The 13,711-nt window shown below is 46.4% G+C and overlaps 1 protein-coding gene across 5 annotated transcripts in view; it reads right to left on the reverse strand.

Moving 5' to 3' along the window:
* Positions 1 to 13,711, reverse strand: part of PIKFYVE (phosphoinositide kinase, FYVE-type zinc finger containing) — a 1,212,885-nt gene that overhangs the window by 986,335 nt on the left and 212,839 nt on the right. For all 5 annotated transcript variants that reach the window (XR_011201631.1, XM_069225943.1, XM_069225942.1 and 2 more), the window contains 2 exons: positions 1,420 to 1,482; positions 599 to 728 (listed from right to left, as the gene is read on the reverse strand). Coding sequence is in view for 4 of the 5 variants with exons in the window: in XM_069225943.1 (XP_069082044.1) it covers positions 599 to 728; positions 1,420 to 1,482 (193 nt within the window). In the remaining variant the exon portion in view is untranslated. The remainder of the gene's footprint in view (positions 1 to 598; positions 729 to 1,419; positions 1,483 to 13,711) is intronic.

The following is a 13,711-nucleotide window of genomic DNA, read 5'->3' on the forward strand; positions in this document are numbered from 1 at the left end:
TTATTGATTTGTTTTTTGAGTCCACTATACTTGTGGACAGTACAGTTATTTCAGCTACATTTATACAGATGTAATTAAAAGTATCTTACTATAAAGCATTTTTTCTCAAGCGGTCTTCAAGACTTTAGTAACTGCATAGTGAAAAAAAATGTCTCCAAGACAGGACAGGCGGCTCATATTTCATGGAAGATGTGCTTTAGCTAAACAAACGCATACATATAATACTATTCAATTATACATTTAAGGCAGATTAAGACAATATGCAGGACTGAACTACTAAGATGTTGCAGGCAGGTTTTTGAAAAAGCTGTAATTCAGTGTAGACGAGAGCAGGCAATCACTGTCAGTTTGGAGAACAATTAGAGTAACGACAACTATCTCCCATACTGTATTTCAAGAATCCTGGTCACAAACCAGTTCTTTGTGGTCTTCTTACATTTCCCAAAGAGCAAGAGTGAAAAATCAAGACTGCAAGGACATCTAAAATAAAAGCATTAAACAGTCTAATGGTGTAGCATTGGCCCAGAGTTACAGTGAATGGTAACCCTACCAAGACCTTACAGAGGTCCAAGGAAAAAAGATGTTTGAGTTCACTTACAGTAACCTCTCCATAGCTTGCTTCTCTCCATTTTCTTCCCTCAGCAGCTCCAGACTGGAGGTATGCCATCCAAGAGGGGTGAATGCTAGGTCTTTTGATTTCTCCTCCACTCTTCGGTTAAAAAGAGATTCTGTAAAGCAGGAATGTGACATAGATCTGTATAAATCAGAGAAGAGCTATTCTTGCTCATTTCACATGAAGTTCTAAGACTGTAGCTCAACAGTCCTACAACAATAGATTGCCTTGAATATCTCACAAAAAAGGCTGTGTAACGCCCAGTGAGAAAGAACTAGTTATGTCTCTAAATATGCATCGTCAAAACATGTAGGCCATGCAACCAGAATCAGTATCTACTTGGTTGGCGCAATAAGTCACAAGGTGGTGTACCTTGTTAATGTAATGCCTGTATTGATAATGTTTTATTAATAGGAACTGAAATAAAAAACGTACAGCCTGATTTAGATATTAGTGGACAGATTGCTCTATCACAACTGTGACGGATGTCCCGTCTGCCGAAATCTAAAACTCATTATTTCCTATGGAATTTCGATTTCAGCGCACAGGATATCCATCACCGTTTTGATGGAGTAACCCATCCGCCAAGATCTAAACAGGCCCTTAATGTTTATTATTCGAAAATGAAAGATTTTGGAGCTTATCCACTTCCACGTGCCAAACAAGCAATTTCATCTTAAAGCCAGAGAGACCCATTTAAGTAAGCCAGTAATCAAATCGGAGAAGTGCATTTTGTAAAGTATTAGGAAAAGCCCATCTGTCATTTAGCAACTTCTGGCCAGATAAATTAAATACTGTTTCATTACCTTTAATGAACGCGTCACTGATTGAAATCATCTGTTGTCCAGCATCATCAGAAATCACAAATTCTGCAGAGGCAAGGGGTAGATTGAGCGTGAATAGATTACTGTAATTTGTCAGTTTGTGTGTAGAGCAGTTCACAACTTCCCATGCAAGCAAGTACAATGTGCTTGCACAATCACATATCAAAACACTTTTGTTCACATGCTTGCTTAACACTGAACACATCCACTTAGGGGAATGTATCCATAATCACTGCCAGCATTGCCATTACATACTGGGAGAGACAATGGTGTGCTCAGAACAAAAAAAAATCACATATACTGAAAAGAAACTTTCACTACTCCATCTTTAACTTAATGTCTCACTAGAAATTAAAACATTTCCTAAAGATTATATTCAAATGATATTAATCCATTACCCCTTTGAGTCACAGGATTTGAATTGTCAGACTGATTAGAGGATAAAAGAAGGAGGCACAGTACTTAGTTGAAGGCAGAGTTACATTTTCTTCCAAAAACGTTCCCCACATCCACACAGAAACCTTCCATGAGCCCCTTTCCCCTGCCCAAGTCAAAGAGGAGTGCTGGTGTCTGGGCTGTATGACTGAATACTGGATTTAACAGTTATTGAAACAAGTAACTTGAACTTAAAATAAACAAGCAAAGATAAATCTAATAGATATGTCATTAGTTGCCACCCTTCTGGCTTTGTTAATGCCAGTTTTGTTGTGTCATTGTTTTTGCAACAGGTCAACACATTGTTGGGGGAAGCTATGAGCCATCTCCAATATAAAAAAAAAAAATTAAAAAAAAAAGCTTGCTAAAAGTAAAAAAAAAAAAAAAAAAAAAAAAAAATCATCACACATTGCCATAGTAGTCCCTGTAACTGAAAGAAACTACCTTGTGCCCAGATGTCCTTCTTGCTGCTACTCACAGTGAAGTTAGCCAGCGGCTGTTGTAGGCTGACCCATTGCCCCATGCTGTACTCAGTGGAAGAAAAATGTGCATGACACAACAGACCAATGGGTAAGGAGGCCTGGCTGAAAGCCCCTGGAGGTAAAACACAAATATTTATAATTTTAGTAAAACCAAAAGATCAGAGAGGTAGGCGGTTTCAGGTACTTCTGCCTTCGCTAGAGCGGAGACCGGCTTTTGTAATGTACAGCACTCCATTCAGTAATGGTGTTATTTGGTGTATTTTGGCAGTGCTTCTGTTTTGCTAGGCAACAGGTGAAGCAAAAAGGGCTGCATCTTCCAGCCGGCTTGCTCTCTTCTCCATGACACGGTGAAGCAAGTGCACTGGAGGAGAGGTGAGCAACTAAGAGCGAACAGGTTAGACAGGCTCTGGGGAGGAGTCTGCTGCATCCACCTCTAGGCAACCTGCTGGAGTGGATCTGCATGTTCTTCAAGGTAGCAGAAGCTTATTTTATAGCCAAGGAAGATTTGCCTGCTTCAATGGTCCCTAGGCTGTCACCTACCCCAGACTTTGATGTCTCAGATGATGAGGAACACAGGGGCAAATGTATTAAAGGGTGTGAGTTAAAAGACGTTTTAACTCGTCTAAGGGACAACTTTTCCTTTTCAGAGCCTTTTCCCCAGCCAGAAGAGAAGGACTTTTCCACCAGTACCGCAAAAGGAGCCTGATGCTCTGTTATCCATGAAATGGTTTGCGGGCTCTTGTCTTGAGAGTGGGCTGAAGTGGAAAAATACTGTTTCACAAGATTTTTGGCAAAAAAATGATCCCCTCTTGAACTTCCAAGAGGGGTTTCTTTCTATTAAAGTGGACTCAATGGTTGGTCTGACATTTAGTCACTGACCCTTTAATGGATGTAAGCCCTTTGGTCCCCAGGTAGAGGAGCTTTTAAAGAAGTCAGTAGAATATCGCAAACTTCTGGTGCCACTGAAGAGTCCTTCAACAGTGAGAGGATTTCCTATCAAAAGGGTATTTGCTCAATCCTTGGCAAATTCCAAACCACAGCCCTTTCATGAGAGGGGATGAGACAGTGGCACCCTCTCCAGCAATAAGTCCCGGAAAACTTCCCTCCATCCCAACAGTCGCTGTATCCAAGGTGAAAGCATGACAGAGCGGGGGAATGGATCATCTAAAAAAAAAAAAAAAAAAAAATTATCTATCTGGAAAATAATATTACCAACACCTGGGTTCTCCAACTGGTGTAAGACAGATAAAAATATAGTCTTCCTCCCTTCGACAGGAGTTTTTTGTCATGACTCAATCCTCAGAATCCTCAAAAGCTTCGTGGTCTTCAAAGAGGTATTTACAATCTTCTCCAGAAAGGAGCCTCTGGTGTCCTTGGTCCAGAAAAGAATGGTGGATTTTCTTGTGGTGAGCGATCTGAAGTCAGTCAACTGCTATATTTCTCATCAAACATTCAAAATGGTGAGTCTGTAGAAAGTTTTGCCTCTTATTTCTCCTCTCTCCTTCTTGGCTTCCTTTTACCATCTGGACGCTTATTTTCACATTCCGATTCATCCTTTTTAACAGAAATTATTAAGGTTCTATTCACTAGGATAACATTTTTAGTTCTGTGTCCTGCCTTTTGGTTTGGCATCTGCCCTCAGAATCTTCATTAAAACTTTACACCCTTGGTGGGGTTTCTGGTAGGGATTCTTCAATGTGTGGGTGTTTTACTTTATCCCTACTTGGATGATTGGCTGATTTTGGCTTCATCTTTCCCTAACGGCCTGGAAGCTGTTCAGATGGTCCAGTCATGTTTTGAAGATTATGGTTTCATTCTCAACACAGGCAAATCTCAACTTCTTCGGACTCAAGAGCTTGTCTTCATTGGTGCGCTTCTCAACACAAAGGAAGGGAGGGTGTTTCTACTGCCTTTCCAACAACAAAGGCTTAAGGCCTGCCTTCGGGTTCCGCTCCCAAAAATCTGCAGCTCCAGCAAGGGAATGGCTGAGAGTTCCAGGAGACATGGCAGTAGCTCTGTTTCTGGTTCCTTGGGCTAGCAGTCACCTCTTCCATCTGGTTCATTATCTCATGTCTCAATGGAGACAATTAATGAGAGACTTTGGAAAGATTTTGCTTCCTGGTGTGCTTCAGGAGGTTTGTCTCCAATCACTTGTGAAGAAGGTCATGTTTTGGAGTTAATTAGAAATGGGTTTCTTTTAGGCTTGTCAGTATCCACATTGCATAGCTAGTGGGCAGCTGTTAAAGCCTGTAGACGGGACTCTCTTCTGCAGCTTGAGACTCTGGCTTCTTGTTTGCTCAGAAGCTTTTTCTTCTAAAAAGACCAACAGTTCATTCTCACGTCCCCTCTTCGGCCTTACCCTTGGTGCCATCCAGAGGGATCTTTTTGAGCCACTTCCTTCTGTTTCTTTGGAGTTTTTAACTCTCAAAGTGTTTTTTGTTGATGCACTCACTTCAGGCAGGCATTTGGTAGGGATTAGTACTTTACTGTCCTATTTAACGTACCTCAGATTTTTCCAGGACAAGGTTGTTCTTCGACCTGATCCTCCTTTTTGCCCAAGGTTTCCTTTTCATGTGTCAAGATATTTGTAGGAAAGTACCATCTTGCCTGGCATGTTACCCCCATATTTCACTGACTGTATATATGTTGTTTTAGTCTATGTGTCACTGGGACCCTGCCAGGCAGGGCCCCAGTGCTCATAAGTATGTGCCCTGTATGTGTTCCCTGTGTGATGACTAACTGTCTCACTGAGGCTCTGCTAACCAGAACCTCAGTGGTTATGCTCTCTCTGCTTTCCAAATTTGTCACTAACAGGCTAGTGACTAAATTTACCAATTCACATTGGCATACTGGTACACCCATATAATTCCCTAGTATATGGTACTGAGGTACCCAGGGTATTGGGGTTCCAGAAGATCCATATGGGCTGCAGCATTTCTATTGCCACCCATAGGGAGATCTGACAATTCTTACACAGGCCTGCCAGTGCAGCCTGAGTGAAATAACGTCAACGTTATTTCACAGCCATTTACCACTGCACTTAAGTAACTTATAAGTCACCTATAAGTCTAACCTTCACCTAGTGAAGGTTGGGTGCAAAGTTACTTAGTGTGTGGGCACCCTGGCACTAGCCAAGGTGCCCCACATCGTTCAGGGCAAATTCCCCAGACTTTGTGAGTGCGGGGACACCATTACACGCGTGCACTGTACATAGGTCACTACCTATGTACAGCATCACAATGGTAGCTCCGAACATGGCCATGTAACATGTCTAAGATCATGGAATCGTCACCCCAATGCCATTCTGGCATTGGGGGGACAATTCCATGATCCCCCGGGTCTCTAGCACATAACCCAGGTACTGCCAAACTGCTTTTCCGGGGTCTCCACTGCAGCTGCTGCTGCTGCTAACCCCTCAGACAGGTTTCTGCCCTCCTGGGGTCCAGGCAGCCCTGGCCCAGGAAGGCAGAACAAAGGATTTCCTCTGAGAGAGGGTGTAACACCCTCTCCCTTTGGAAATAGGTGTGAAGGCTGGGGAGGAGTAGCCTCCCCCGGCCGCTGGAAATGCTTTGATGGGCACAGATGGTGCCCATCTCAGCATAAGCCAGTATACACCGGTTTAGGGACCCCCCAGCCCTGCTCTGGCGCGAAACTGGACAAAGGAAAGGGGAGTGACCACTCCCCCGACCTGCACCTCCCAGGGGAGGTGCCCAGAGCTCCTCCAATGTGTCCCAGACCCCTGCCATCTTGGAAACAGAGGTGTTTGTGGCACACTGGACTGCTCTGAGTGGCCACTGCCAGCAGGTGACGTCAGAGGCTCCTTCTGATAGGCTCTTACCTCTCTTGGTAGCCAATCCTCCTTCCTAGGTAGCCAAACATCCTTTTCTGGCTATTTAGGGTCTCTGCTTTCGGGATCTCACCAGATAACGAATGCAAGAGCTCACCAGAGTTCCTCTGCATCTCCCTCTTCACCTTCTGCCAAAGGATCGATCGCTGACTGCTCAGGACGCCTGCAAAACCGCAACAAAGTAGCAAGACGACTACTAGCAACCTTGTATCGCTTCATCCTCCTGGCTTTCTCGATTGTTTCCAGGTGGTGCATGCTCTGTGGATAGCCTGCCTCCTCTCTGCACCAGGAGCTCTGAAGAAATCTCCAGTGGGTCGACAGAATCTTCCCTCCTGCAACCGCAGGCAACAAAAGACTGCATCACCGGTCCTCTGGGTCCCCTCTCAGCACGACGAGCGTGGTCCCTGGAACTCAACAACTCTGTCCAAGTGGCTCCCACAGTCCAGTGACTCTTCAGTCCAAGTTTGGTGGAGGTAAGTCCTTGCCTCCCCACGCTAGACTGCATTGCTGGGTACCGCATGATTTGCAGCTGCTTCGGCTCCTGTGCACTCTTCCAGGATTTACTTTGTGCACAGGCAAGCCTGGGTCCCGACACTCTACCCTGCAGTGCACAACCTTCTGAGTTATCCTCCGGCGTCGTGGGACTCCCTTTTGTGACTTCGGGTGGACTCTGGTTCACTTTTCTTCTAAGTGCCTGTTCAGGTACTTCTGCGGGTCCTGCCTGCTTCTGTGAGGGCTCCCTGACTTGCTGGGCGCCCCCTCTGTCTCCTCATCCAAGTGGTGACATCCTGGTCTCTCCTGGGCCACAGCAGCATCCAAAAATCCTAACCGCGACCCTCGCAGCTAGCAAGGCTTGTTTGCGGTCTTTCTGCGTGGGAACACCTCTGCAAGCTTCTTCATGACGTGGGGCATCCATCCTCCAAAGGGGAAGTTCCTAGTCCTCTTCGTTCTTGCAGAACACCAAGCTTCTTCCATCCGGTGGCCGCTTCCTTGCACCCTCAGCTGGCATTTCCTGGGCTCCTGCCCACTCTCGACACTGTCGGGACTCTTGGACTTGGTCCCCTTGTCTTACATGTACTCAGGTCCGGAAATCCACTGTTGTCGCCTTGCTGGTGTTTGTTCTTCCTGCAGAAACCCCCTATCACAACGTCTGTGCTCTCTGGGGGTAGTAGATGCACTTTAAACCTACCTTTCAGGGTCTTGGGGTGGGTTATTTTTCTAACCCTCACTGTTTTCTTACAGTCCCAGCGACCCTCTACAAGCTCACATAGGTTTGGGGTCCATTTGTGGTTCGCATTCTACTTTTGGAGTATATGGTTTGTGTTGCCCCTATACCTATGTGCTCCTACTGCAATCTACTGTAACTTTACATTGCTTGCATTACTTCCTTTGGCTAATACTTGCATAATTTTGGTGTGTGTACATCTATCTTGTGTATATATCTTATCCTCATACTGAGGGTACTCACTGAGATACTTTTAGCATATTGTCATGAAAATAAAGTACCTTTATTTTTAGTATATCTGTGTATTGTGTTTTCTTATGATATTGTGCATATGACACCAGTGGTATAGTAGGAGCTTTACATGTCTCCTAGTTCAGCCTAAGCTGCTTTGCCATAGCTACCTTCTATCAGCCTAAGCTGCTAAAAACACCTCTTCTACACTAATAAGGGATAACTGGACCTGGCACAAGGTGTAAGTACCTCTGGTACCCACTACAAGCAAGGCCAGACTCCTACAATATTGTTCTTCTAGCATTCTTTCCTTCACCATCATCCAAGGATAAGATCCTTCTCCATTCAATGGATTTGCCTAGAGCCCTTTGCATTTATCTTGAGAGAATGGCACCTTTTCACAAGGCTGATTTTCTTTTTTATCACTTTTGGTGTAGCTAATAACGGCCATTAACCCATTACTTCCTGTGGGAGACTGGCCTGGTTTGTAGTGGGTACCTTGGGTACTTACACCTTATACCAGGTCCAGCAATCCCTTATTAGTGAAATGTAGTAGTGTTCTAGCAGCTTAGGGTGATAGAGGTAGCTGTAGCAGAACAGCTTAGGCTGAACTAGGAGACATGCAAAGCTCATGTAATACCACTATAGTTACACAGTACTTATACACAAGTCAAGAACCCCTGGGCCTTGTCAGTTTTCTTGTGTGCTATCTTCGATGTCTTACTCACTGTTTCCTGGTCGTCTAGTTCGTCTGAGTCCGATTCAGGGATCGAGAAGGCTTCTACTTCTTTTTGTTCCTCGAACTCTCGGTGTCCTGTCGGCGTGGACGCCATTTGCAGTCTTCTGGCTCGACGGTCACGGAGCGTTTTTCGGGACCAGAACGCACGACAGGCCTCACAAGTTTCTTCCCTGTGCTCGGGCGACAGGCACAGGTTACAGACCGAATGTTGGTCCGTATATGGGTATTTGTTGTGGCATTTAGGACACATCAGCGTCGACGTTACACGCGGTCGGGCCGACCAGGCCCTGGCGGGGGATCGAAAACTACCCCGAAGGGCAACGTAGATCTTAACGATTCGATTCGGTGTCGATTCTATCTAACCCGATCCCGAACGCAACAATACCGACGTAATTTTCTGATTTTGAGCTAACTTTCCGTTCCGAAACCCGGAGCGAAAGGAACACGTCCGAACCCGATGGCGGAAAGAAAACAATCGAAGATGGAGTCGACGCCCATGCGCAATAGAGACAAAGAGGAGGAGTCCCTCGGTCCCGTGACTCGAAAGACTTCTTCGAAGAAAAACAACTTGTAACACTCCGACCCAACACCAGATGGCGGGCTATGCACAACATGTGTATCTACAGCGACAGATGCCATCGAACATGTAGTTTATTTTAGTGACACAAGGCCAAAAATATCTTAGAAACTATACTCCTTCTGGAGGTAAGTATTATACACAATATATATACTAGACACCAAAATAAGTTAAGTATTTAGACATAGGACAGTGCAAACAGTAGGAAATGCTATAGAATGCAATAGGAGAAAATAGGTCTAGGGGCAACACAAACCATATACTAAGAAAGTCAATCAATCAATCAATCAATCACTCAGACTATTTATAAAGCGCACTACATACCTGTGAGGGTTTCAAGGCGCTGGGGGGGGTGTTGCTACTGTTCGAAGAGCCAGGTTTTGAGGTGTCTTCTGAAAGTGAGCAGGTCCTGGATTTGTCTAAGGTCAGACGGGTGGGTATTCCAGGTCTTGGCGGCGAGGTAGGAAAAAGATCTGCCGCCGGAGGATTTGCGTTGGATGCGGGGGATGGAGGCGAGGTTGGTAGAGCGGAGTTGCCTGGTGGGGGTGTTGAAGCTGGGTCTGTAGTTAAAGTAGGCTGGTCCGTGTTGTGGAGTGCCTTGTGTGCGTGGGTGAGGAGCTTGAAGGTGATCCTCTCGTCGATGGGGAGCCAGTGCAGGTCTCTCAGGTGGGGGGTGATGTGGCTGCAGGGGGGATGTTGAGGATGAGTCAGGCGGAGGCGTTTTGGATGCATTGGAGGCGTTGCAGGTGTTTGGACGGGATGCCTGCGTAGAGTACGTTGCCGTACTCGAGCCTACTGCTGAAGAGGGCCTGAATTACTGTTTTTCTTGTTTCGGTTGGGATCCCTTTGTAGATTCTACGAAGCACGCAGAGGGTGTTGTAGCAGGGGAAAGTGGAATACGAATGGTGGATTCCTGGAACTGAAGACCTGCAAAGAGAGGAGACCAAGTCCAGAAGTCATAGAAGGTTCCAGGAAGGGCAGGAGCCCCTGCCAACCTAGAAGAAGGTGCAAAAGAGACATCTCCAGTTGGAAGAAGACTGCAGAAATGTACCACGGACAGATGGCTGTAGGTTCCTGCGTGAATCAATGGATGTCCCACGTGGAGATGTTGGATGCAGGCGAGTTTCGGCACTGGATTCGTCCAACAAGCCTCGGTTCAAGCAATGTTGCGGAGTGCGTCAAATTGGTGCTGCCTGGACCCAGGAGTGACCTGGGGGCCTCAACACAGACTGAGGAGGCAGACTGGGCTCCCAACACTGGAGGGAACCCATAGATGACCAGGCAGCACCCACAAAGGTCCCAGGACACTGGGACAAAGAAGGTGCAAATTGCGGTTGTTGCAGCACTACAAAAGAAGGTCCCACGCCTCCAAGAACAACTCAGCGAGTTGAGCGTCGCAGGATAGAGTGCTGGGGACCTGGGCCAGGCTGTGCATGAAGGATTCTTGCAAATAGTGCACAGAGGCCTCAGGAGGTGAAGATGGAGCGGTGCACAGGGGTACTGTCGCAAACGGGGAAGGCAAGATCTTACCCCCTCCAAATTTGGACAGCAGAACCTTAGTATAGTCTGTGTCAAAGGGGTCCACGACCTGTGTTCCAAGAAGAGGAGTCCAAGAGAACTGGTTGTCGTCTTAGAAGGTGCCTGTTGGAGCAGGGAAGTGACTCTATCCCTCCATGGGAGATTTCTTCGGTCCTTCTGGTGCAGGGTGATGAGAGGGAGTCCCCAGAGCGTGTACACCGTGGAAACTGTCGCAGTTGCTGGCTGGAGCTGAAGTTGTAGAGGAAAAGTAGCCCTTCTGGATACTTTGTTGCTGTTACAGCTGTTCCTGGATCAGTCTGCAGTCGATCTGAGGTCAGAGGATGAAGTAGTAGTTGCAGAGGGTTCCTGATGGAAACTGGCAAGCAGAATCTGAAGAGAAACCCACAGGAGAGACCCTAAATAGCCCCGACAGGGGGACTGGCTACCTTCTCAAGTATGGACCTATCAGGAGAGGTCTGTGACATCACCTGCTGGCACTGGCCACTCAGAGGCCTCCAGAATACCTTGGAAAACAAGACGGCTGAAGTCTGGGACACACTGGATGAGCTCTGGGCACCACCCCTGGGGTGGTGATGGACAGGGGAGTGGTCACTCCCCTTTCCTTTGTCCAGTTTCGCGCCAGAGCAGGGACTGGGGGTCCCTGAACCGGTGTAGACTGGTTTATGCAAGGAGGGCACCTTCTGTGCCCTTCAAAGCATTTCCAGAGGCTCTAGGAGGCTACCCCTCCCAAGCCTGTAACACCTATTTCCAAAATGGAGATGGTGTAACCCACTCCTCCCAAAGGAAATGCTTTGTTCTGCCTTCCTGGGACTGAGCTGCTCAGACCCCAGGAGGGCAGAACCCTGTGTGTGAGGTGGCAGCAGCTGTAGCTGCAGTGCAAGCCTCAGAGAGCTGGTTTGGCAGTACTGGGGGTCCATGGTGAAGCCCCCAGGATGCATGGAACTGGCTCCCCTATACCACTTTTGGAATGGGGGGACACTTCCATGATCTTAGACATCTTACATGGCCATATTCGGGGTTACCATTGTGAAGCTACATATAGGTATTGACCTATATGTAGTGCACACGTGTAATGGTGTCCCCGCACTCACAAAGTCTGGGGAATTGGCCCTGGACTGCATGGGGGCATCTTTGCTAGTGCAAGGGTGCCCTCACACTTAGTAACTTTGCACCTAGCCTTCAGTAAATGAAGGTTAGACATATAGGTTATAAGTTACTTAAGTGCAGTGAAAATATTTGTGAAATAGTGTGGGCACTATTTCACGCATGCTGCAGTGGCAGTCCTGTGAAAGGGTTTGTCTGAGTTCCTTATGGGTGGCAAAAGAAATGCTGCAGCCCATAAGGATCTCCTCGAACCCCAATGCCCTGGGTACCTAGGTACCATATACTAGGGACTTATAAGAGGGGTCCAGTGTGTCAACTGGAATTGGTAAATAAAGTCACTAAACTATAGTGACTAATTTGGAAGCAGAGATAGCAGAAGTACTGAAGTTAACAGAACTTCAGTGACATGGTTAAGCACTACTGAAAACACATACACTAGGCCACAAACTATGCGCACTGCGGTCCTGGCTAGCAGGATCCCAGTGAGAAAGACAAACCACACTGACAAATAGGATTTTCACTATGAGCACTGGGTTCCTATTAGGATATATCCCCAATATGCACTGTTTTATGAATTGCTCAAGCGCTTCTAATGCCGCTTGCAAGCTACCCACTACTTCATCCCTGAACACAGCAATCTGGGGACAACTCCATGCAAGAAGTCTGCATCCCCTACTTAATACAAATAGTCTACAAGGGTAAACTATATATTTGGGGTGAGGTAGGCTGTGTGTAACAATGAACTTGTATTAATTTTAAAGTGGGTAAAAGAGATATGTTTAACCCACTCGCACCTTTTCTCCTGTGTGATTCAGACCACAAGGCTAAGGCTCTGAGCAACCCATTACCTTGCACTAAGGCTGCCTAAGGGTGTGTGAATAATCATCTGCTACCAGTCAGACTTAATACTTTTGTCACAACATTTGTTTCTGTGGGTGCTTCTGGGAAGGTGTTCCAAATTATCTAGTGGTGTGAGCCAGTGTTGCATACTGGATGAAATAACCCCGAGAACACATCACATACCCCCGGTGCCTGCTCAATGACAGAAACCTGTTTTTTTTGTTTCGTTTTTACGAACAAGTCAACGGCAATGAAGCAGCCTAGCTTCTCTCTAGCTGGCCACCAACAAGTCTTTAGTCATATCTTTGAAGGGCTCAATAGACCATATCAGGATGATCAGTGTAAACAGGGGTCTTTTAAGCACATAGGTTACCTGTGTGCCAGTCTGTGCTGAGAGACCACACACTGTACCGATCCAAAGAATAGCTTGTTGTCAATATTTTGGGCATTAATGTTTACTAGGCAGATTTCAGTGTCCTCCAAGAGATGTACAAGAACCATGCATCTGCCCAATGGGTCTGCTACCACTTCTACCTCGTCTACTCAATGATCTGCAGGCAGTCTCTGGCAGGCCTAGAGCAAAGATGCTGAAAGCAGGAGGGACTTAAACAGTTTCGACCCCACCAGCTGTCCTGTAAGATGGGGTGACCCTGTGCAAATGGTCCACTTCTCGCAGTGATTACAGCCCTGCACCCCTCCCCCTCCTTCAACATAATAGTTATGTATGGGATGCTTTGGCCTTGCACTAGGATAAAAGGTTCTGTAACAGAATCAGGGTTTCCATCCACATCATCGCCTGCTCATTTAGGAAGAGACAGAAGGCATCCAAGAGCACTCAAACAGACAAACCCCTCCACTTGCATGGCATCATACTCCTGTATAAGTATATATGGTATTTACCTTCCCGCAACATATCCCTTCCCATTAGGTTGGTCACCAGTCCCACCCAAACCCTGGGGCCTGCTCCATCCAGTATGGAGTGGAGAAGGGATGGCTCTCTGCATTAGGGCCTTGACTCCGAGTTTTAGTCAGGCACTGACATTTCAAATAAGTTGTTTTTTACATGAGCTATAACCTGAAGGCGGGCTGGGCACAGCAACATGTATTTGAGTTTCAAAGCCTATAGATTTTGTTTCACTCCCAGGAACAATTTTATATGAAAGTGCACTTTCCTTGTATAGTCCGGAAAAATGGTTATCTCATGGTTTTCATACTGAATGATGTTGGCATATCTTGCTGCTTTTATAGATACAGT

The sequence above is a fragment of the Pleurodeles waltl genome, chromosome 3_1 (assembly GCF_031143425.1).
Source record: "Pleurodeles waltl isolate 20211129_DDA chromosome 3_1, aPleWal1.hap1.20221129, whole genome shotgun sequence".
In the NCBI taxonomy this organism is placed as follows: Eukaryota; Metazoa; Chordata; class Amphibia; order Caudata; family Salamandridae; genus Pleurodeles; species Pleurodeles waltl.